Below are 24,692 nucleotides of genomic sequence, written 5' to 3' on the forward strand. Positions count from 1 at the left end.
GAGGGAAACTCCACAGGAGAGGGGGGAAGACCCACTTCCCACCTTAACTGCAAATAAACACACTGGCTGGAGAAAGGGGGTGTAGCATCACCTCCCGCAGTGTGCTTGGAAAGGGGAAAACTTCTAGCAGTGGCGGTCGTGCCCAGGAGAACTCTAAACAAAGTCTGAAGGGCCAGTGAGTGCTAAGCTCACTCCTGAGATCTGCATAAATAACGCCTCCAGCAACTGCAGGCTGACAGCAGCGGACAGGCAAGCCACAGCCTCAGACAGCCATTCACATTCCTGTCTCCAGAGTCTTTTTTTTCTCTCTTCCTTTCATGAGACAACAACCGAACTACACCTGCACGCTGAAAAAATTACTGAAACTGTATTGCATTTGAACTTGGGACACTTCATGGTGTTTTTGTTTTGTTTTGTTTTGTGTTATTTTCTTTTGTTTTAGTTTGGTTTGGTTTTTTTGCCCTTTGAAGAGAAAACGACAGAACACTTCTGAGACACGATATCCAGGACTGGAGGCTGAGGGACTAACATGAAAATTATTAAGACTGAAACTTCATTGCATTTCAACTTGTAGTTTTTTTTAATCATTTATTTATTATTACTATTTTTTTCAATCCTGTCTCTCTAATGCTTGTTCAGCCTACTGTTGATTACTACACTATCTCTCCCTGCTTATATCTTTGAAACTTCTTTTGTTTCTTTGTTTTGTTTTTTTCTACTTCTTGTTTATTTGTGTTTCCCTTTTTTTTTAAACTTCTCTGCTTTCCATCTGCTCTCACCCTTCCATTCTAAATATCACCATTGTTTTTATTACAACCTAGAAAATACTTAATTGCACATAGTACAGGGACAATAACAACACCAAGGGCAATGATGGGAAGACAGAAAAAACAGGGAAACCAGTTTCCCCACAGCAAAAAATTAGTACAGGAACGAGAGGAAAATGAAGAAAACAGATACTTAGATCCAGATTTCAACAAAATGAAGATAAACTATGCCAAAGAACCCAATGAAGCCCACAAGAATAATCTAAAAGAAGAAATCCTACAGGTAATCAATGAGAATTTTATAGAGATGATACTGGATATGGTCAACCAAATGTACAGGAGACACTCAAGAAATTCAAAGACAACAAAAAATAGAAAATTTGAAAAAGCACAAGAAGAAATAAAAGAAACCATAGAAGCACTGTATGAACACCAAACTGAAACAGAGAACACGATTGATAAAGAGATAAATGAACTCAGGACGAAAATAGACAACATTAAAGAGAAATGACTAAGGAATGGAAAACCTCAGAAAAAAGAACGAAACAGAATTGCAAAACAAAATGGAAGGCCAATCCAGCAAAACAGAACAAACACAAGAAAGAATCTCAGAACTCGAAGATGAAATGGTAATTAAAGGAAAAACCGAAGAACTATTAGTTAAACAACTCAAGACCTAATAAAGAAAATGCAAGAAATCACTGACTCCATCAAAAGACCAAACCAGAGAATCACAGGCACTGAAAAAGGAGAAGAGTTGCAAGCAAAGGGAATGTGTAATATATTCAACAATATAATAACAGAAAATTTCCCAAATCTAGAGAAATCTATTCCCATACAGATGCAAGAGGCCTCCAGAACACCAAACAGACTGACCCGAAATAGATCTACAAAACAGCATATTATCATTAAAACGACAAATACAGAGACCTGAGAAAGAATATTGAAGGCTGTAAGAGAGAAAAAACAAATAACATACAAAGGTAAACCCATCAAAATCACCGCAGACTTCTCAACAGAAACATTAAAAGCAAGAGCTTGGGGTGAGATATTCCAGACACTGAATGAAAATAACTTCAAACCTAGGATACTCTACCCAGCAAAACTATCATTCAAAACACATGGGGCATTAAAGTCTTCCATATTAAGCAAAAACTAAAACAATATGTGATCAAAAGCCACCACTACAAAAGATTATTCAAGGAATTCTCCACACAGAAAGTGAAACCCAACATAACCATGAAAGGACAGACAGCACCAAACTACAGGAAAAGAAAAAGCAAGAAAGTAGACAGTAACCTCAATTTAGGTACATACAATCAAACCTTCAAACAACTAAGATGACTAAATGACAGGAATCACCACACACCTATCAGTACTAACACTTAATGTTAATGGACTTAATTCTCCCATCAAAAGGCACCGTTTGACGAAATGGATTAAAAAGGAAGATCCAACAATTTGTTGCTTCCAGGAAACCCATCTCACCGACAGAAATAAGCATAGGCTTAAGGATGAAAGGCTGGAAGAAGATTTACCAAGTCAATGGCCACCGAAAACAGGCAGGAGTAGCAATACTTATCTCTGACAAAGTAGACTTCAAACCTACATTGATCAAATGAGATAAAGAAGGACATTCCATACTAATAAAAGGGGAAACAGACCAAAAGGAAATACCAATTATCAACCTATATGCACCCAATGTCAACACACCCAATTTCATCAAACATACCCTGAAGGACCTAAAAGCATATCTTAACTCCAACACAGTGGTCATGGGAGACTTTAACACCCCATTATCATCAATAGATACAAACAAAAAATCAATAAAGAAATCCTAGATCTAAAATATACAATAGATCAAATGGACCTAGTTGATGTCTACAGAACATTTCATCCAACTTCTACACAATATACATTCTTCTCAGTAGCCCACGAACCTTCACCAAGATAGATCATATCCTAGGGCACAAAGCAAGCCTCAGCAAATATAAGAAAGTAGAAATTATACTGTACATTCTATCTGATCACAATGCAATAAAACTAGAACTCAACAACAAAAATAAAGACAAAAACCATGCAAACAGTTGAAACTGAATAACTCATTGCTTAATGAACAATGAATGGGTCACTGATGAAATAAAAGAGGAAATTAAAAAGTTCCTGGAAGTCAATGAAAATGAAAACACAACCTACAGGAACCTATGGGACAGAGACTACTTCAAGACCCTATATTAAAATAAATTTGAAAATCTTAAAGAAATGGACAGATTTCTAGATACATATGATCATACAAAACTGAACCAAGAGGATATTAATCACCTGAAGAGATCTATAACACAATATGAAATTGAAGCAGCAATCAAGATCTCCACAAAAAGAAAAGTCCAGGACCTGATGGATTCTCTGCTGAATTCTATCAGACCTTTAAAGAAGAACTGATATCAACCTTCCTTAAACTGTTCCACAAAATAGAAAGGGAAGGAAAACTGCCTAACACATTTTATGAAGCCAGTATTACGCTTCTCCAAAAACCAAGCAAAGACATCACCAAAAAGGAGAACTATAGGCCAATCTCCTTAATGAACATTGATGCAAAAATCCTCAATAAAATAATGGCAAACCTAATTCAACAACACATCAAAAAAATCATTCACCACGACCAAGTAGGCTTCATCCCAGGAATGCAGGGGTGGTTCAACATACGAAAATCAATAAACATAATATACCACATTAACAGAAGCAAAGACAAAAACCACTTGATCATCTCAGTAGATGCAGAAAAAGCCTTTGATAAGGTCTAACACCATTTTATCATAAAAGCTCTAAGAAAATTAGGACTAGAATTAAATTATCTCAACATTATAAAAGCTATATATGACAATCTACAGCCAGCATTACACTTAATGGTGAAAAAGTGAAACCATTCCTTCTAAAATCAGGAACTAGACTAGGATGCCCACTATCTCTACTCCTATTCAACATAGTACTGGAATTCCTAGCCAGAGAAATTAGGCAAGAAGAAGGAATAAAAGGAATACAAATAGGTGAAGAAACTGTCAAAATATCCCTATTTGCAGATGACAGGATCCTATACATTAAAGACCCAAAAAACTCTACTCAAAAGCTCCTAGACACATCAATAGCTATAGAAAGGTAGCAGGTTATAAAATCAACATAGAAAAATCATTAGCATTTCTATACACTAATAATGAACAAACTGAGAAAGAATATATGAAAACAATTCCATTTACAAGAGCCTCAAAAAAAAATCAAATACCTATGTGTAAACCTAACAAATGATGTGAACGACCTCCACAAGGAAAGCTATAAACTTCTGAAGAAAGAGATTGAGGAAGACTATAGAAAGTGGAGAGATCTCCCATGCTCATGGATTGATAGAATCAATATAGTAAAAATGTCTATACTCCCAAAAGTAATCTACATGTTTAATGCAATTCCCATCAAAATTCCAATGATGTTCATTAAAGAGATCAAAGAATCTACCATTAAATTTATATGGAAATACAAGAGGCCACGAATAGCCAAGTAATACTTAGTCAAAAGAACAATGCTGGAGGTATCACAACACCCGACTTCAAACTATATTACAAAGCAGTAACAATAAAAACAGCATGTTACTGGCACAAAAACAGACATGAAGACCAGTGGAATAGAATAGAGGACCCAGATATGAAGCCACACAACTATAACCAACTTATCTTTGACAAAGGCGATAAAAATATATGATGGAGAAAAGACAGCCTTTTCAACAAAAACTGCTGGGAAAACTGGTTAGCAGTCCGTAAAAAACTGAAACTAGATCCATGTATATCACCCTATACTAAGATTAACTCAAAATGGATCAAGGATCTTAATATCAGACCCCAAACTCTAAAGTTGGTACAGGAAAGAGTAGGAAATGCTTTGGAATTAATAAGTATAAGTAAGAACTTTCTCAATGGAACCCCAGCAGCACAGCAACTAAGAGATAGCACAGATAAATGGGACTTCATAAAACTAAAAAGCTTCTGCTCAACAAAAGAAATGCTCTCTAAACTGAAGAGACCACTCACAGAGTGGGACAAAATATTTGCCAGCTACACATCAAAGGACTGATAACCAGAATACAGGGAACTTTAAAATATAAATTCTCCCAAAATTAATGAACCAATAAAGAAATGGGCAAGTGAACTAAACAGAACTTTCTCAAAAGAAGAAATTCAAATGGCCAAAAAACATATGAAAAAATGCTCACCATCTCTAGCAATAAAGGAAATACAAATGAAAACCACACTAAGATTCCACCTCACCCCTGGTAGAATAGCCATCATCATTTGCAACACCACCACCAACAGGTGTTAGCGAGGATGCGGGGGAAAAAGGAACCCTCTTACACTGCTGGTGGGAATGTAAACTAGTACAACCACTCTGGAAAAAAATTTGGAGGCAACTTAAAAAGCTAAACACTGATCTACCATATGATCCTGCAATACCACTCTTGGGGATATACCCAAAAGAATGTGACACAGGTTACTCCAGAAGCACCTGCACACCCATGTTTATTGCGGCACTATTCACAATAGCCAAGTTATGGAAACAGCCATGATGCCCCACTACTGACGAATGGATTAAGAAAATGTGGTATTTATACACAATGGAATTTTATGCAGCCATGAAGAAGAACGAAATGTTATCATTCGCTGGTAAATGGATGGAATTGGAGAACATCATTCTGAGTGAGGTTAGCCTGGCCCAAAAGACCAAAAATCGTATGTTCTCCCTCATATGCGGACATTAGATCAAGGGCAAACACAACAAGGGGATTGGACTTTGAGCACATGATAAAGAGAGAGCACACAAGGGAGGTAGGAGGATAGATAAGACACCTAAAAAAAAAACTAGATAGCATTTGTTGCCCTCAATGCAGAGAAACTAAAGCAGATACTTTAAAGGAACTGAGGTCAATAGGAGAAGGGGACCAGGAACCAGAGAAAAGGTTAGATCAAGAAGAATTAACCTAAAAGGTAACATACATGCACAGGAAATCAATGTGAGTCAACTCCCTGTACAGCTATCCTTATCTCAAGTAGCAAAAACCCTTGTTCCTTCCTATTACTGCTTATACTCTCTCTTCAACAAAATTAGCGATAAGAGGAAAACAGTTTCTGCTGGGTAGTGAGGGGGTGGGGGGGAAAATGAGGGGATGCATGATTACAATCACAGATTTCAATACCTTTATGCAGCAAGTATGTATGCAATAAAATTTAGTATTATTGAACAACTTGACCTGACTGAGTTTATGAACTATTTCTATCCAAAAACAATAGAATACAGAGTTCTTCTGAAGTGCACCCAGCATATTTATCAAAACAAACCATATTCTGGGCCATAAACTAAGTCTGAATAAATTAAATTAAAAAGGATTCATACTGTACATGTACAACATATGATTATGCTTAATAAAAATATATCATACATTTGAAAACTGCTTACCACAGTGTGTGTATATATATACATAGTAATAGATATGTTAATTACATTGTATTCTTGTATCAAAACATATTATATCCCATAAATGCACACAATTTTTATTTTTAAATAAATAAAATCAACTGAAAAATTCTAAAGGATTCAAACCATGCAAATTATGTTATCTGACTAAAACTCTGAAACCAGATAGACCCTTGAAAAACCTCCTCGTGTTTGGAAATTTAATTCATTACAATATTACCTATGGGTAAATGAAAGACTAAAGAAATAATAAAAATACAACATATGAAAATGTGTGGGATGTCACTAAAGCAATATTCAGGGGGAAATTCATAGTACTACATGCCCATATTAGAAAATAAGAAAGGTTTCAATTCAATGACCTCAGCTTCCACCTTATGAAACAAAAGATAAAAGCAAATTAAAAAGCAGAAATAATGAATAACAATCAAAGCACAAAGCAGTAAAAAAGGAAAAAAAAAAATCAATAAAACCAAGCTGGTTCTTTCAAAAAAGGTCTATAAATCTGTAAATCTACTAGACATACTAATGTGGAAAAAAAGAAAAATATATAAATTATGAATAATAGAAGTGAAAGAACACAGATAATTTCATGTCCTAAAACTTTTTGCTTAATTTTGACAGAAAGTTCGCTCAAGGAAAATTTTGTGTAGAATGATAGATAGATAGATAGATGTGTTTCATATATATATAAATATATATATATTGTTACATATATATTGTTTATATATATGTAACAATTTAAAATCTGTACTTAAAAACCTTCTCATAAAGAAAACTACAGGCCTACAAACTTTCATTAATGTATTAGACAAAGTAAATAAGGAAAAATAATATCTACACAAACACTTACAGAAAAATTAAAAGGAAAGAAAATGGATCCCTTCCAAACCCATTCTGTGAGGACAGCATCATACACTGTTGCCAAAATTGCACAAAGACATTCTCAAAAGTGAAAATTGCACACAAAGACCCTCACAAGCACATACACAGAAACTCTTAAGGAAATTTTAGCAAACTGAATTTAACCATATATAAAACAGGTAATTCGTTATGACAATGTGTTCCATATCAGAGTTGCTTTAAAACAAAAAAGTCAGTATCCTTTGCTTAAGATAATAGTGGAGAAAAATGATTTAATCATTTAACATTTTAAGACACAACATCTGACTAAAGCTAATATCCATTCAGAATAAGGGAAAAACCTCAACAAACTAGGAATATAAGGGAACTTCCTCAACCTGATCAAAGGCATGTTAGAAAAATATAAAGACAATACCATTCTTTAGTTTTAAAAATGGCTGAATAAATTGTGTTTTATTCATTCAACAGAATAATATACAACAATGAAAATGAACAAACTATAGTCAAATGCATTTCCGATTTCATACTTCTGTATTAGGGATGCTCAACCTGTAGTGCCTTTGAGAGGGGAAGGGGTATGACTGGAAGGAACATATACAGTGCTTCTGAAGTTCTGGGAACATTCTATTCCTTGTCTAGGATGTAGTTACAAGAGAGTTCAGCTCATAAAAATCACTGGGCAATACATGTATGCTTTGTGCCCTTTCTGAATGTATATTATTACACATGCATTTTAAGTTATCTATCTAAAACTATTGTGTAATTTTATATAGTTTAATATAAACTATCACAAAATGACTGCATATAACTTTAATTAGATGACAGGGAAATGTGAAAGGTGACCATTAGAAATGAAGGATTATATGTGAAGGACAAAAGCGGTTTACAGAGTCTGGGGGTTATCACCTATAAAGAGAACCAACAGACGGCTCTTACTATTGTCTGAAAATCAAGTACAGCATTGAAGAATGTTAAAGTACCAAATAATCACTAAAAGAGATGAGAGTATCTGTCGTAGGAAATGAGAAAACTGTACATATGAAGTTGGGGCCTACTGTTTATCTAACAAACCTTGCAGAACTACTAAAAACAAAAACAGAAGGAAAAATGGCAACTCTCAGATGTCACCATTTATAAACAGAATGTTCATCAACATATTTCTTGCTACTTCTTCACTTCTGTTTATCACATTCTATGAGAGTCAGCATTAACTCTTGACCTAAAACAAAGTTCTCTCAGCAGGAGTGACACCACAGCTTTCTTGGTTAGATTGTTTGTCACTATTAAGGAGTATAACAGATATGCACAGGAATATCTGAGATCTTTAGTAATATTCAGAAATCTATAGGAACAATTAACAAAAAAAAAAAAGAAACTCAACCTTTCTTTCCTCCTATCCTCTTACAAAACACAAAACTAAAAATGAAGCCTGTGGTACACAATGATTTAAATAAATAGAATAGCTTAATAAGTATTTCGACTAGTGAATCACAATGTATAAAACTACTGGTAAATGGCAGTATTAGCTATAGTATGGACCAATGAATTTAAACATTACTAAATGCAGTTTAAAAGCAGCTATAACTTTAAAGCTCAAGACATACACAACTAAACACTAGTGTTGTCAAGTTAAAGTACCCCTAATGCATAAAAATTAGGCCAATGACTGTATAATAAAATTATATGAAATATGCTCATTTATCAATTTCTAAATAAATCTGATTTATTTTTAGCTGACATCTTAATTATCCATATTTACATCTGGAATATAACAACTTTTCTCTCTTTTAACAATCTGAGACAAACAAAATATTATGATTATACATTAGCTATGTCTCCTCAGTTTCTAGAGCTGAAATGTCATGTCAATTACTTAGTAAGATTTAATTTTACCTTGTTTAATCTGTCCTTGCACAATATTACTGGAAGTTGGAGGGGAACCCCTTGCCTTAGAAAGATCTGGGGTGCTTGGTCTAGGTGGCCTTTAAAAACAAGAAGAAAATACATGTTTATATACTTTCACATTTTCACATTTCCAGAACTATTTAAAGTGTCATTTTCTAGATTCAACTGAATCACAAACACACAGAATTCTTTCAATTTACTGTTCCAAAAAGATGATAATTTGTTGATTTTGTACCTCCTCATCATTTCCATTTTAAATTTTGATAAAATCATTGCATGATTAGTAACTTGCAAAAAATTTACATCTGTAATTTATACACTGTTAGTTTCAGAACTACTTAAAAACACTCCAATGAACTACAATTGACAGATAAATATCATTCTTAGTCTACCCATTCTTCAATAGTGACATGCTGAAATTTCAGCATACCCTAACATCAGTGATCCAAATAAATTCATGTAATAATTTATTTTAAAAGTATTCAGCCCTAAAATATAAAAAAGACAATAAGGCTCTAAGAAATCTCAGACCCTGAAGGTAGACTGTCTCCACGTGAATTCTGGCTCTACCACGTACTAGCTACCTGACCTTCAGCAAATTCCTTCACCTCTTCATGTCTCTTTTCTCATCAGTGATTAAGGAATATTAAAAGTATCTACCTTACAGGGTTAAGGGAACTAATGAGATAATTTTTGTAAAGTAATTAAAACAGAGCTTGACACAATGTAGATGTTACATAAATATGTTAGGTTAAAAAAATTAAACTGAAAAATTCTTCATATGGTCAACTCTCAATAGAGTATAATAAAAAGTTTTGTCTTCCTAATTTGGGAAAACAGAAAACAGCATTTGGGAGAAGTATTCTAAAAACATCAAAATAGTGTTGTACATTTTAAAAAGTTGTTTTCTCTTTCTCATTGAAAAATTCTGATTATACTTCTAACATAATTCTGAAGCCAACCACTGAACATACATCATTCATTGCATATGGGTTACAATGAGAAGTATTTTAACCTACCATGCATTTTGAATTGAATGTCAGTGAGAACTTCTAGTAGCTTCAATTTTAAGACTATATTTACTAAAGAGCAAGTCTATATGACCAACTGCTACAATCTAAAATCTTTTTTGAGCAGCTACTAAATACGTGTGTGTGTATATATATGTGTACATAAAAGTTTATAATTTATGTTTTAAAACAGGCATTTTTGTAAACATTTTAAAATTTAAAAGGGGAAACACTGAGCTAATACTCAAATGGTGACAGTATATAGAGCCAAAACAACTTTAATAGTAATAAATAATGGCAAAAATAGAGCCACTTCTTTTTTTAAACTTAAGAGGAAAAATTAAGCTCTCATGGTCACACCTGGTTGGTCCCTTCTTCATATGATCACCAATGAAAGTTGCATTGGTCATACTCATTAAAGTATTTGCCAGAGATATGATAGACAGGAGATGTTGGGTGGTGACTGCACGAGACACTCCATAAGTTCCCTTTCCTGCTCCCTCAGGTGCTGGCAGCCTCCTTCCTACTTCCGGTTTCCCATGAGGTAGTTTACAGGATGCCTGATTATAACCAGGAAGCATCAGTGACATATGACCTCCTCGGGATAAAAGGCCAAATGACACTGAGCAGTGTGGCTTCAGCATTCCAAGGCGATCAAGACAAACTTCATCCAGAACTTCATTCAAACCCCAAGCATGAAGGCAGGACATGAACAACTTTGCAGTGTCCATGGTTAAATTATATTCTAGTAAGGTCAATGGCTTGGATTTGCTGGTCCGATATTCAGGATCGCTTTCCTCCCTTCTCTGCCTCATTGTTTCCTCGTCCTCATCTTCCTCATCAAGGAGGTGTTCCTTTATGTTCTCTTTGATAGTTTCTTTCACTTGTTGGAAGAGAACTGCTGCTCGTTTTCCAGTTAGAAAAGAGCCCCCTTTGTCTGCATTGCCAGATGCTTTTTGCAAATTCTCTGGGGAAATAAGTGCAGTATTCGGCCTAGAGGCTTCTTCAGTCAGGAGTTGAATAATCAACGCTTCCACATCAAAGAAAAGCACATGTATGTCTGGGTCTGTTAGGTTTGTCTTTATTGCTTGAACCATCAGGGAGTTATGAGAATATTTAGGTAAATTGCCCTGCAACAAATATTTTTAAAAGATGGTTATAATTAAGAGTGCTTAATTCAACATTCATTAATAAACAGATAACAAAATTAAAATACTTGGGATTTTTAGGGTTCTATAACATTAAATACAACACTTTAACTTAGCCTATCAGCAGCCTGTAAAAGACATGAACTGATACAATTAAAAGAACTTCATGACAAAAGTCATAAATCTGTCAAATAATTAAAAACATGAAACATTTATTACTGAAGCAGAAGTCTCTTTATTCATGCAACAGGTTAAAAGTTGCTTCAATAACTCATATGCAAAATCTCTCTTAAGATGAACTACTATTCGATCTGAAAGAATAATCTGTTATTATATCTGTTATTATATCACAGCTGCTGATCCTTTTAAGTTAATCAAATCCTTCCTTCCTTTTCTATTTTACCTTTAATCTCTCCCTGTTCACAGATTCCTTTCCCTCCATAATGAACACATTCAAATCTTTTTTTCCTTACATACTAAAAATGTGTCATCCTGACTACTGCCTCTTCTATTTCTCTCCCTCTTCACTGTCCTTCTCAGCCAAAGTTACTGAAAGTGATAGTAAACTCATCCAACGGCAACTCGTCAGTCTATTGTCTTCGCAGTATCCCATGGTTTTGCTAAGAGACTTGAATGTACTTTTGGTGAGTCTTCTAACACACATACCACCACCACCACCATCGCTCAGCCACTCAGATAACTCATTCTTTCTCTCACATTAGAACTATCACCTATGTGAAGATGGCTACCTCATTCCAGCCAGACATCAACTGAAGGAATTCCAGTCCACATTTCCAACTGCTTGCATTTGGATGTCCCACAGCACCTATTATTTAAATGTGTTCACTGTCACACTCCTACTAAACCTACTGCACCTCCTGAATCACCAGGAATCAGTCTTTTCTACTCCAGTGAATTCACAGAAATTCAGATCCTCATCATTGATCAGCAAGGCCAATTTCACTGGCCCTCATCTCACTTCATTCCTGTGACCTCCAGAGCCACATATTTCATAAAAATCTTATAAAATCATTTAAATTGTTGATTGATTCTTCCATAATAAAATTATAAATGAATCTCCTTAACTGGTCTCTCTTGTGCCTCTATTTTTCTCTCATCTGACTTTTTTCCTAGTTTCAGTGGCATCCATAGCATTTTATAACTCAAGGACAAAATCCAGACTTCTTGGCAAAGCACAAAAAACCATTCAAAATATATTACCACCTTATCCTCCAACTTCATTTCTAACCATTAGCCCTGTAACTTCTTTTGTCAAATCAAATCACTTGCCCTTTCCAAATCCAAATAGTTTCAAACATTTGCATCTTTGCAAGTGCTTAGGCCAGGATCATACTCCTTCCCCAATCTCCCTGTTGTCATTCAAGATACACATACTTCTACCCATTCTTCAAGAACTATCTCTCTCCAGTGTTCTTCTCCCAAAAATTACTTACAAAATTCCTCAACCAGATCTTACAATTGCCTCCTTTGTATAAACTTCTGTTAGTTGAATGATGTTTAAAGGAAGGGAAAATATAAATATTTCTACGTATATGAAATAGAACTATGAAACTGCTTGCAACTGTTTTAAGGGAGGTGGGAGAGGGTTGAGGGGGGCAAGAAATGATATGACCTACCAATGTATAATGTAAGACTATTCAGAATTGTCATGATCAATCTCCCCCATACAATGAATATATAAAAATGAAAAAATATAAATATTTCTATTCTACAGTCAAACAACCTAAGGGGCATAATACATATATATATGAACAAAAATATAAAATTACATATATTAAGTAAAAACTCAAGATTTTATGAATCTCATTTCTGTATTTAATTCATTCATTTCACATGCACCTACATGCTTATTGTATATTGTATTCTTTTTTCTTGCAAGGCACTGAGAATACTAAGATGAACAAGAAAAAACTTTTCTAGTTATGGAACTCAGAACTAGCAGATAATGACATGAAATAATAATGTAGTATGAATGATGCTAAAAATAAAGGGGATTGCCAGAGATAAGAAAGAATATAATGGAGCAAGTGCCAACTGTGCCTATGGTAACCAGGGAGCTCCTCACAGAAGCATTAACTTGAGCTATGAAAGAGCACTCTTGCAGCAAGAAGGCAGGATGTGACACAGACAGGGGTAGGAAATCACATGACAGATTCTCATGACACCACAGGTGATCAAGATGAAAAATGCACGGAACAGTTCACTAGCAGGAGGAGCAGGAGCACTTAGGAACAAACACTAAGGCTTTTGAAGTTGCAAGCCAGGGAGCCACTAGAGCAATACTTTTCTAAGAATCATCAGGGTTGTTTGTGAAATAGAGGTTCTGGAGTCTGACACCTGACCTGATTAAGTACATCTGGGAATGTGCCAGAATCTGTCTAGAGAGTATTCCAGATGACTTTATGTAGTAAAGTCTGAGAACTACTGCCAAATGAGGGGAGTAACATGATCAAATTTAATTATATAAATGTTTATTACCATCAATGTCAACAAAAAAGGAGCAAGATGAGAATCATGAAATGGTAGGCAACCAGAAGCCATCCAGATGAGCGAAGATAAAAGTTTAATAGCACTAAGAATGTACCAGATAGGTAAAAATGTAGAAAACATACATTACTTTTATGTCTCACAGCATTGTGCTTTATATTTGCATTTTGGGACACTGAACTGGAAATGTCAGACACAATTTAATGTTTTTTACCCACCAACACTAATTTGAGTGAATTATACATAAAATTATACAAACATATTGAATATAATATTGATATAAAAGTTACTAATAATGATAGCTGCTATATACTAAGATCTTGCGACAGCCCAGGCACTACGCTAGGTATTAGGGTTGGCTATGTCATAGCAAAAAAATATCATCTTATATCAATATCAAGCAGACAGGCCTAATACGGTATGAAGGAATATGTAACAACATTACATAAAACAAAGAGTCCTCCATAGGGCTTTAGCAGATACTGTCTTTCCAGTAAAGATCTGCAAAAATGTTTTAGGGAAAAGATACAGACCATATCAACCAAAGAATATAAAAAAAAATGTGTTTGGCAAAGAAATTATGGGAGCAGGAAGAATGGCTTAAAGAGAAAAGAAAGCAAGAGTGAAGACACGAGGCCAACTTTTAAGCCTTCTCATCTGATGGAAGCCACACATGTGCCCCTTTTAGCACTTCCAGGACAGCCTGTGTTTCTCTCTCTTTCTGGAGATGTGCCAGCAGACAGCCATGTGTTTGGATAGCAAAAAGGTTATCTAGTTTCTGGTACCATGACACCTGAATGTCACAACCTCTTAGGGCCACTGATCGTGTCTTGTGACAAAAATTATACCCAACCACAGAAAAAAAATTTAAAAAAAGAAATGACTATACCAAAAAAAAACAGAAAAAAATCAAAGGAAGAGAAAGGGAAAAAAAAGGAGAGAAAATAACTCATCACCAGGTTCTGTAGATGAGCTATCATTTCTAACATTGATAAGGTTTGCATAATCTGTAATGCCTGATAACCAATTTTACTAATTTAATTAAGTCTCGTTAGAACAAAATATAGATATACAGCAAAGCTGCAAGAATAGCTTGGCTAATATGTGGAGATGGCAGAGTTAATCACTATCATGACTGAAATTCTAACATGGTATATACTACGATTAGCTACAGAGAAATGGACAAAATTATCAAATTCCAAGGATCTCTTGGCTTTGCCATAGGCATACATGTTTAGACCAAACTAATTCATTCAAATTATCATATATTTTTAACAATTTCAGATACAGGCTATCTGATGTAAAAAATTCTAATCTTTACTTCTAGTAAATAAAGACTGCTTTTCCATCTTTATTAAGAACAGCTATTAGGTGTGTTTACAAATTCACCTTTAATTTATAATGGAAGAAGATTAAATTTAATTGAATAAATATTTGTGCAGAGCCTATTATTTACAATATGCTAGAGAGAAAACAGTCTCTGTCCCCCAAAAAAATAGCTTAAAAACTATTGTTGACAAAGGTCAACAAGGAAAGTTAAATCATAAAATATATACAAATAAAATGTTCTCTAATTTGCTAGGAAAACTCAAGGATAACTACAAAATATATACATATATACACACTTAGATAAAACACTAGTAAAACATATATTTGTCATTTTGGTTTTAAATACCAAATCTATTATAACTTTGTATTTTCTGTTTATGATAAAATACAGATTTAGCCATTTCAGATGTCTTAAAATATAACAGAAATGCAGTTATAGGGAAAAATTATTGGATTGGTTATTCATTACTGAAAGTGAATCTGTGACAAACATTAAAGAGTAGCAGGCAAAACTGTGTCTCAAGCAAAACCCCCCAAAAAATAACAGAACTCTTATCATAAGGTTAATCTTTTTTCAAGAACAGGTATTCTCAGTGTGTATGCACATGTAAGCACACACAGAAACACAACACAGGCCAGATGCAGTAGCCCCCAGCAACAAAAAAGCAATAATTTAGAATCTGCGGAGAAAAACTGTTGATGTATCTTAACATTTACCCTTATTGTATACTTGAACATATTCTAGGATAAATCAGGTCTGCTGAAACACTTGGTAGCTCTGTCCCCTAAAACCAATATTATAATGTTTTAAAACTCTTTAAAAAGAATTAATATTTTATCCAATGACTGAAAGACATATAAAAAAAACACTGGCAATAACTTAGCTGCTCCACAATTCATTCTAGTGGTCCTAATTTAAAAGCTTTCTTATGTCTGAATCATTTTTAAAAATCAGTTTTCAAAACCTCTTTAAAATATTCTTATAAAATAATTTATTATTTCTGAATGAGTGGTGAGTCCAATTTATAGCAATATCATATGGTTCAGATTTGTATCAAAAATGGAGTTATTTATATGAAAAAGCATTGTATTAGATGATTTTTGATGCTAAATTGTAAAGGAGAGTTGTTTATGGTTTTTTTTTTTTAAAATCAATCTGCTTTGAAATCGAGATTAAGGATACTAAGAATGGGCTAGAAAATGGTATATACATAACACAGAGACACAGACACATGCATGCCTCTACAAATGTCAATACTGAGTTCTAAATAAAATGCAAGAAAAATCATATTTGATAAATCTTAATGCACTGTTTTAGAAATTAGCAATTATTAGGTATATTTATAATACATATCCTAAATGATTTTTAAATTTTTTAAGTATGATGTAAAAACTGATATATTACTTAATAGTATTTTGGCAGGAAAAATAAAAAACTAATTTTCCTCTTGCTTTTGTATATATTTTACTGCAGAAAAGATTTTAGGAGTATTTCTGAAATCTAATGCACAATGTTAAATGTAAAAGATACACTGAATAAAAACAAGTTCACGTCTTAATGCACTTTTTAAATATTCTAAAATCAGCTAAGAGAAAGTATTCACAATATGATTTCAATACTCACTATTTTAAGTATTAGGGTAAAAAAGAAATCTAAGGATGAATGAAGAGAAAGAGGGGAGAGATTAGGGAGGGAGGCACAAAAACTAGTGAATAACCAAGAAATGTGCAAAACCCAAATGGATATTTGGTGCCCTCTGCTGTTGTATTGCTGTTACTTAATTCTAGTGATAGGATAAAACAGAGTTCTTTTTTCAGAGAATACACTTATATCTCAATTAGACAATACTTGCTTTTGGAAAAGCTAAGACTACATGACTAGTATGAATGTCAGTATAGTCATACAGTTCATGTTATTTTGCTTCCTTTCATGTGTTTACCTTTGCAACTATATAAATAATGGTAAATTAAAAAGAGATATTTAACACATATTGAAGGATTTAAAGGTTTGATATGGCACTAAAATTTATTCTTTAATGACAAAAAAATGTAAATTACTGAATAAAAGTAAATTCTAAGTATTAATATTTAGATCATGCCTTTTAAAAAGAAAATATCTTTTAAAGATATTTCTACTGGCCATATCTCACTGCACAATAATGCTTGAATAGTAATATCCAAACAGTATCACATACTAGATTAGAAAATTAGTCTTTTTAAAGTCACAGCAAAAGGAAAACAAAAAGAGAAAAATAAATAAATAAAGTCTTCACAACAGTAGCAGAAGGAGATTGACTGCCAACTCTTCCCTAGGGGCCAAGTTATCAGGAACCCTCTCTACCACACAGACTTGATATGAACACCAGTTAACTTCTCTAATATTAGATCTTTTATCTTCCAAATAAGGACTACCTACCTCAGAGAGATGTTATAAACAACTAATAGATTAAAACAAGCAGTATCTCTTTCACTGACAGGAAAGAAATAATAAAAATCAAGGTTATTTTTCAAACAATGAGTTAAAGACAAATGTGAAAATAGGCTAAATCAACTGTAGGAAAGAAATTGTAAAATTCCAAAGATCTCCTCTTACAATATAGTCTCCTGAGTATATTTAAATCCTTAACACATTTGTAAATGAACGGTAACAAGGTGAGATTCTGATAGGCTGACTCTATAAGAAAAAGTATAAAACTAACCATGATAGTATGAAAAGAAGAAAAGAAAAACAAAACCCTGTTTAATCTATCCTGGTGAGTAAACCCTAATTTCAGAAATACTCTAGTAGATTCTAACTTGTTTCTAACAATTTTCTCTCATCACCACTTGACTGGCCCATATCTCACTATTCTCACTATGCCCATTCACCATCCCCACCCATATCTGCATGTACTGTGACCTTTGCTTGGGATGTTCTTCCCCATTTTTCTTCCTGATATCAAGTCTGTCTCTCTTCAGAAAAGCCTTTACAGCACTCTTGAGGTCCATTCATCAACCTGGGGCTCGCTCCCATTTGGTTGAGACCTTAAGTAGTCTAAGACTCACCACAATGAACTGCACACATGTCCTCCACACAAAAGCAAGAATGGCTCATGCCAGGGCCTACTAGGTGGTGTGTGATTAATTCACTGTCCAAATGATTATAGCTTGAAGTCAAGCTTATAGTAAGGTCTTAGTATGTACTGAACGAATATATTAGTCAATCAATCAAAAGTATTAAACTAGTGTGTGGTGAACAACTATTGTGATAAATGTCAAAAATGTCCCATTTGACTTCATTCCAATCCAATTAGCACAATTTTAAAGCTAAACACAAATTTAAGCTAAAAGGTAAGTCATTCACTCAGGGTCACACAGAAAGCCAATGGTGACAACAGAGGAGAAAGTAAGGTTCCTCCTATATCTGCCTGATGTTTCCCACGTTTTGAATAATTCCAGCTATTGAGAGGTTCTGAACATTAGCTATGCAAAGAATCAAGAGACGAGGGAGATGGGGAAGGGTAAATCTACTCCACACTCAAATACCAGGTTACAGTGCTTGGATGGGACTATATATTAGTCGGTCATCTCAAAGAGGTATTCACTGCAGTGTCAAGATTGTATGCCCAAATACCGGGTTATTTACAGTACTTCAGTGGACACTGGGTGCTGGGCACTGAAAACACAAGAAAGATGGTCCCTTGAAGGGCTCTTACTATGACACAGAGCCATTAGTGATCCCCTACCCCAATCCCCAAGGAACATTTGGCAATGTCTGGAAGCATTTTTGTTAGTTAAAACTAGGAAGGGGTGCTAACAGCATCTACTGTATAGAATCCAGGGATGCAACCAAGAAGTCCACAGTGCACAGGACAGTTCACACACTTATCAATTCCAAATTGTCAAAGTGCTGACAGTAAGAATCCCCGAAACAGAGAAGTAGACACAGAAACAAATATTCTACTTATTTACACATGCTGGTAAATAGAATAAGTACTAGGATAGAAACCAAGTGCCAGAGGATTCGAAACAAAGACCTACTGAGTCTGCAGACTTGGCTCTTAGCTAAAAAGTTCAGGAAGCCTTTGCAGGTCCAGTGGTCCCATAACTCAGGCTCTTGAGATGCGAAGTAGACAGGGGAAGTAGAGAGGGCATTTTTCAGACATGGTAAACAACAAGTGCTACATTTATTGACATTGGTATGAAGGAGAATGACGAACCAAAGTTTTTACACTGTACAAACCTGTAATCCTCATTTATACTGAAAAATTCCCTCATTTTGCCTTTCTCTTTCCTTTTCCTACCTCTTCCTTTCTCCATCCAATTGTCTGAGGTAATTCGATTTTCATCAAATCTGAGTGCCGCTTAAGTGTGAGTGTGACTGAGATGTGACTGTGATTAAGAAAAACAGGCATTTTTATACAAAGCAAGAAGAGATGAGTGGAGATCTATGAATATATTTTGCCTATTCTACTGTACTGAGGACAATGTATGAAATTCTAACCACAATCATGCACACCAATTTCTGTTTTCTCTCCTTGAATCCTGCAATGAACTGTCTCCTTGAGATGACTGACTAGCACATGTCCATCCAAGGTTTATTATAGGCCCTGCAATGCCATGTTATACAAATCATCATGTGAGTTTCACACTGGAAAAATTTTGAGACCTTAAAATCACTGTCACTGGCTCAAAGTCTTTCTGGTCATCCACCATTCTAGGAAATTGCACCATCCATATAGGTCATTGATTTTCAACTTATAGGCTGTAGTCCTTGGTAGTCAAGGAGCCTCCTTTATGGGTTGTAAAAGGATTTAAAGCAGTAGGGCAAGTGACACACTGTTAAAAAATAGAATCATTTAGTAACCAAGAGAGTTACTAAGGTTATATTTGCTAATTAATTATGCTAGAGGCACTATTTTTTATATTTTGCTATTTATAATCATAAATTTGCATGTGACTTCAGTTTTTAGAGATTTTCAGTATTCTAATTAGTGCCACACTATTGTGAAATGCAGAGTAGATGGGATATTTTGATACACTGTAACATAACTGTTAACTTTTAAATGCTGTTGTTCTTACTTTAAATTGTCAGTTCCTATTAGTTTCATCTTTTAGTTTCTTTGGGAAACTAAATCAACAAAATGTTATTTTCCAAAACACTAGAAATGGGCCTCCTATTGTAAAAACAGATATTCACAAATTAGTCTGTCAGATGGTACCACACTCCTAACAGAAGGAACTTTACCCAGGGGAAAGGAGAAAAACCTGGAAAAGTGGGCTGTAGCACCCAAGACTGAGAACCATGGTGACCCTCTCTGGTAACTCTCCTAGTTTTTTGGCTGTCTCAGTCAGTTTTTTCTCCACTCTACCTCAGTCAGGCACTCCCACGGCCATATATGCAGGGCTATCCTCACCTGAGAAACCCTAAGTGCTAAAATGCCTAACCTGATTAGAACCTTCTACATCTTCCACCACACCTGCTTCTTGCTATCTTAGAATACTGCTTCACAAGTGCTGCTAAACAATAAAACTGCAATTCTGGAACAGTAATAAAATGGACTCTCTAATTTTTCTCATACCCTTTTCCCAGCTTATTACAGCCTGCTACAAGTACAAATTGAAGCCAATCCTCATTCTTAGCTCCCACTCTCAGTCCCCACCCTCTACCAACTATCTCATGTCCCCAGTTAAGTTGCTCTCTCCTGCCTACCACACACATTTGCTCTGAATTCTGGGAGAAATGTGAAGGCTTTAGGAATGTTCTTTCCTGAATTCCCATCTACTATCCCCAGAAACATACACCCATCCAGACACCCAGCCTGTCCTCTTTCTCTCCAATGTCAGAAAATAAGATTTTCCTCCTCCACGACCAAGTCATCTGCATTTAAATTCCCTCTACCTTTTAAATTCTCCCATTCTATCCTCCCCTGGGGAAACTACCTTACTCAATTATCAATCCTTCCCTATCCTAATATTCAATCTTCTTCTCTCTTTTCATCCTTGGCCCACAAACATGTCCAACTAGCTTCAAAACTGCATCTCCCTCTAACTACTCTCTTGCTCCTTCCTTCTCTTGTCTCACAAACTTCTCAAAAGTATTCTATACTTGCTATTTCTATTTCCATTCACTCTGTAACCCTCCACAGTCAATCTTCTATGTCATTCTATCCCAATGTCCTGGGAAAGTTCTAGAAAAGCATATTAATGACCAAATTGACAAACAATGCATTTGACACAAGTGATCTCTTTGTACCCTTGCAACTCCTGATCCCCTCTATTTGCTAGTCAGAACATTCTCTTAGTTCTTCTCACTGGCCTCCCACCACTCCCCTGCATCACTTCCTCTTCCTTCTCCCTTAAAGTTGGTATCCTTGAATGATCTCATATACTTCCATGGATTAAAGTACCATATATGTTGGAGATTTGGCAATCTCTGCATCCCATTACCACACCTCTCCCTCAAGCTTTACACCCTTAAATTAAACTGCCTGGTGAACATGCTGACATATTTACCACAAACTAAGCAATTCATCACCATCCCCTACAAGCCTGATCTTACATTCAATATCGCCCTTGATAGAGTCACTTTCTATTCATTTACTCAATCAAAAAAATCTATGCATCAACCTTTCTTTCCACTCATAGCACATCAACCATTAGATTCCATAGAATATAACTCAAACAGTTCTTGGATTTAAATTCTCTCTGTACTTCCTCATACTAGTTTTTTTAGAGAAGCTTTCATATAAAATTCCTTTTGCAGGTTCTATAGCGAATTTTCTCAAACATTTGAAAGCCACTGAGGTAATAAAATTTGGCATCTTCCTGTGGTTGACATGAACTCACCTCACTCCCCACCCTCCTTGTCTCCTAGCTGATCCTATAGCAATACTGCCTTCACGAGGTGCTTCCACTTCCCTTTGCTTATGCCACCTACTCCTCCCAGAACACACTGCAACCCAACTCCATCCATCACCCACCTAAGTCCCACTCATCTCTTAATGTTCCCTCCTCCAAGGAGCCAATCCCAATCACCCCAGGCAAGGAGAGATTTCTGCAATGCTTTATACATTTCTCAGCTACTCCACTGACTATAGTATATTGTATTTCATCTATCTATATTTCCTGAAAGCAAATATTATTTGGTCTCTGGGACCTAACACAGTATCTAATAGACAATAAATGTTTACTGAACTACACTGATTCAATTATTTTCTAACAGAAGCTATAAAAGTCAAATAGTTTCAAAATCTTTCATATACTCCAATAAAAAGCATATTTTGAGCATATTAAAAGAGAAGAAAATACTTCTTCCTCAATGTATTAAAATATTAATATTTAGTCACCAATCTTCTTACATGTATTGAATTACTAAATACAAAGTATTAGAAAATACATCAAGGTTAGACGGACCTGGCTTCTCAGAAGGTGGTAAGTTTTAATCTACCTACTGTTCCTCAACAGCCCACCATTTGATTTATGTGAGATGATATAAAATTTCTTCTTTCCTATACCTCATACACATTCTACAACATATAACGTGTTGTTATTCCATTCAGTATAATGTGTTTATTATTGTACTTCCAAGGAAAAAGTGAAACTGATCTGAATTTAAAGTCATCATAGAACAAGACCACTTTTCCTTAGCTCAGAATATATGAACTATATTTAATATGAACTGTTAATTCCATTCATAAATCCACTGAGCACCTATTATGTACAAGGTATATAGCCAAGAAAGCACTAGAATCATGAAGTTTATTAAGTTTTTGGAAGATTAGTTCTCTTGGAAATGTCATTGTTTCATAGTTTCTCAATCATTACAATAAACACAGTTATATCTAAGTCAAGAATCATTCAAAAAAGGAAGAAAACTAGGATCTCTGGAATCATGAATAATTTAGCAAATATTAGTTCAAAATTTGGTTGGCTTTGAGAGCTTAAGCTCTATTACTTAATGAAATAATTGGTATTGCTAATTATAACTAATTTCCTTCACACTGGAGAAAAAGTTGATGGGTTATTAACTTGAGTGGAAACTTCCAAAATATTCATCCCCAACTATGAAATATATATATATATGATGTATACACACTTACACATAAAAGAACACATGCACTCACAATCTGAATAAAGTGTACTTTTCTATGTGTGTGAGAGTTTTGTGAACATGAACTTGTATTTTAATGGAGAATGTGCAGCAGGTATCAGACTTGTGGATGCATGGAGGGCAAACTGAATGCAGGAAGATCAATTATAAGGGTGTTATCCAAGAAAAAGATTATGAATTAGAAGACTAGCAGAGGCAAAGAGAAAACTACTTTAGAAGGAGATGAAAGTGATAAAAGTTCATTTGGGATTGGTTTTTCAAAGGGGAGGGACTAGATAACACCTATAATAATTAATACCTACACTGAGACAAACTGGTGACATTTACTAGAACACAGAAAGTATAAACAAACTTTTCCTGTAAGGCAAATATTTTAAGCATTGAGTGCAGCACAGGTTTCTGTCACATGTTCTTTTTTTTAACCCTTTTAAATGTTAAAACTATTCTTAGCTCAAGGGCCCTACTGATCTGTAGACCAGTCTCCAGACCATATGTGGCACAGAATACTGAGGCATGGAACTTAGTAAAATGAATTAATGAGTTCAATCTAGTGAAATACACAAACTCGCAGATATAAGCAGCTATGGAAACTCCAGCAGAATAAAGACAAAGAAAACCACACCTAGGTACTTCATATTTAAATTGCTAAATACTAAAGAAAAAGGAAAACTTTTACTTTCAAAGAAGCAGCAATAAAAATGATGGCTGATTTCTCAACTAAAAAAAATTAGTAAGCCAATAAAAATATAGAAATGAGAAGACAATATCTTCAAAGTGCTAAAAGAAAAAACTACTAACCTAGAAATCTATAATCAGCAAAAATGTCCTTCAAAATAGAGGCTAGGTCTGTGGTGTATAGTTCAGTGGTACTTGCCTAGCATGTATGAGGCCCTGAACAGGTGCCAGTATCAGGGTTTTAAAAAGAAAATAACATTTCCAGACAATCAAGACTTGAGAAAATTCAGTCAACAGACTTGTACTAAAAAGAAATGAGGCAGAAATTATTTTAAATGGAGATATGGAAATTTAAAAAGGCATAAATGAACAAAGATAGGTAGATATGAGGATAAATACTAAATAATATTGACTGAACAAACAATAATACTAATGTATTGTGGAATTTAAAATTATGTAGACTTCATGTCAGAGAACAAATGGAGTTATAATATTCTAAGGCCCGAGCACTACCAGAGAAATTGTAACAGCAATATTTTATAGTCAGCAATCTCTAGGGTAAAAACTGTTAGAATACTAAAAGAATCTACAATAACAAATATATAGAGGGCAAAATAAAATTTTAAAATACTTGTTTAATCTGAAAGAAGGCTAGGAAAAAGAAAAAGTAAATACAAAGATACAAAGGTGGTAAGTTAAAAGGAACTCAAGCGATAGAAAATTTTCCTAGCATTTGTGAGGCTCTGGGTTTGATCCTCAGCATAGTGGGGACAGGGAGGAGAACCAACAAACAAAACCCTCAAATGTTAATATGGTAGATTTAAACCCAACTATACCAATTTCAAGAAATAGAGAGAGAGAGCAGAAGCTGGCAGTGGCC

The 24,692-nt window shown here is 34.7% G+C and overlaps 1 protein-coding gene across 6 annotated transcripts in view; it reads right to left on the reverse strand.

Annotated features, from left to right (window-relative positions):
• Window positions 1–24,692, reverse strand: part of Wdr7 (WD repeat domain 7) — a 329,483-nt gene that overhangs the window by 208,767 nt on the left and 96,024 nt on the right. For all 6 annotated transcript variants that reach the window (XM_074069754.1, XM_074069755.1, XM_074069752.1 and 3 more), the window contains exons 15-16: window positions 10,421–11,190; window positions 9,039–9,127 (exon numbers count right to left, since the gene is read on the reverse strand). In XM_074069754.1, the coding sequence (XP_073925855.1) occupies window positions 9,039–9,127; window positions 10,421–11,190 (859 nt within the window). The remainder of the gene's footprint in view (window positions 1–9,038; window positions 9,128–10,420; window positions 11,191–24,692) is intronic.

This window comes from Castor canadensis, chromosome 4 (assembly GCF_047511655.1).
Source record: "Castor canadensis chromosome 4, mCasCan1.hap1v2, whole genome shotgun sequence".
Taxonomy (NCBI): domain Eukaryota; kingdom Metazoa; phylum Chordata; class Mammalia; order Rodentia; family Castoridae; genus Castor; species Castor canadensis.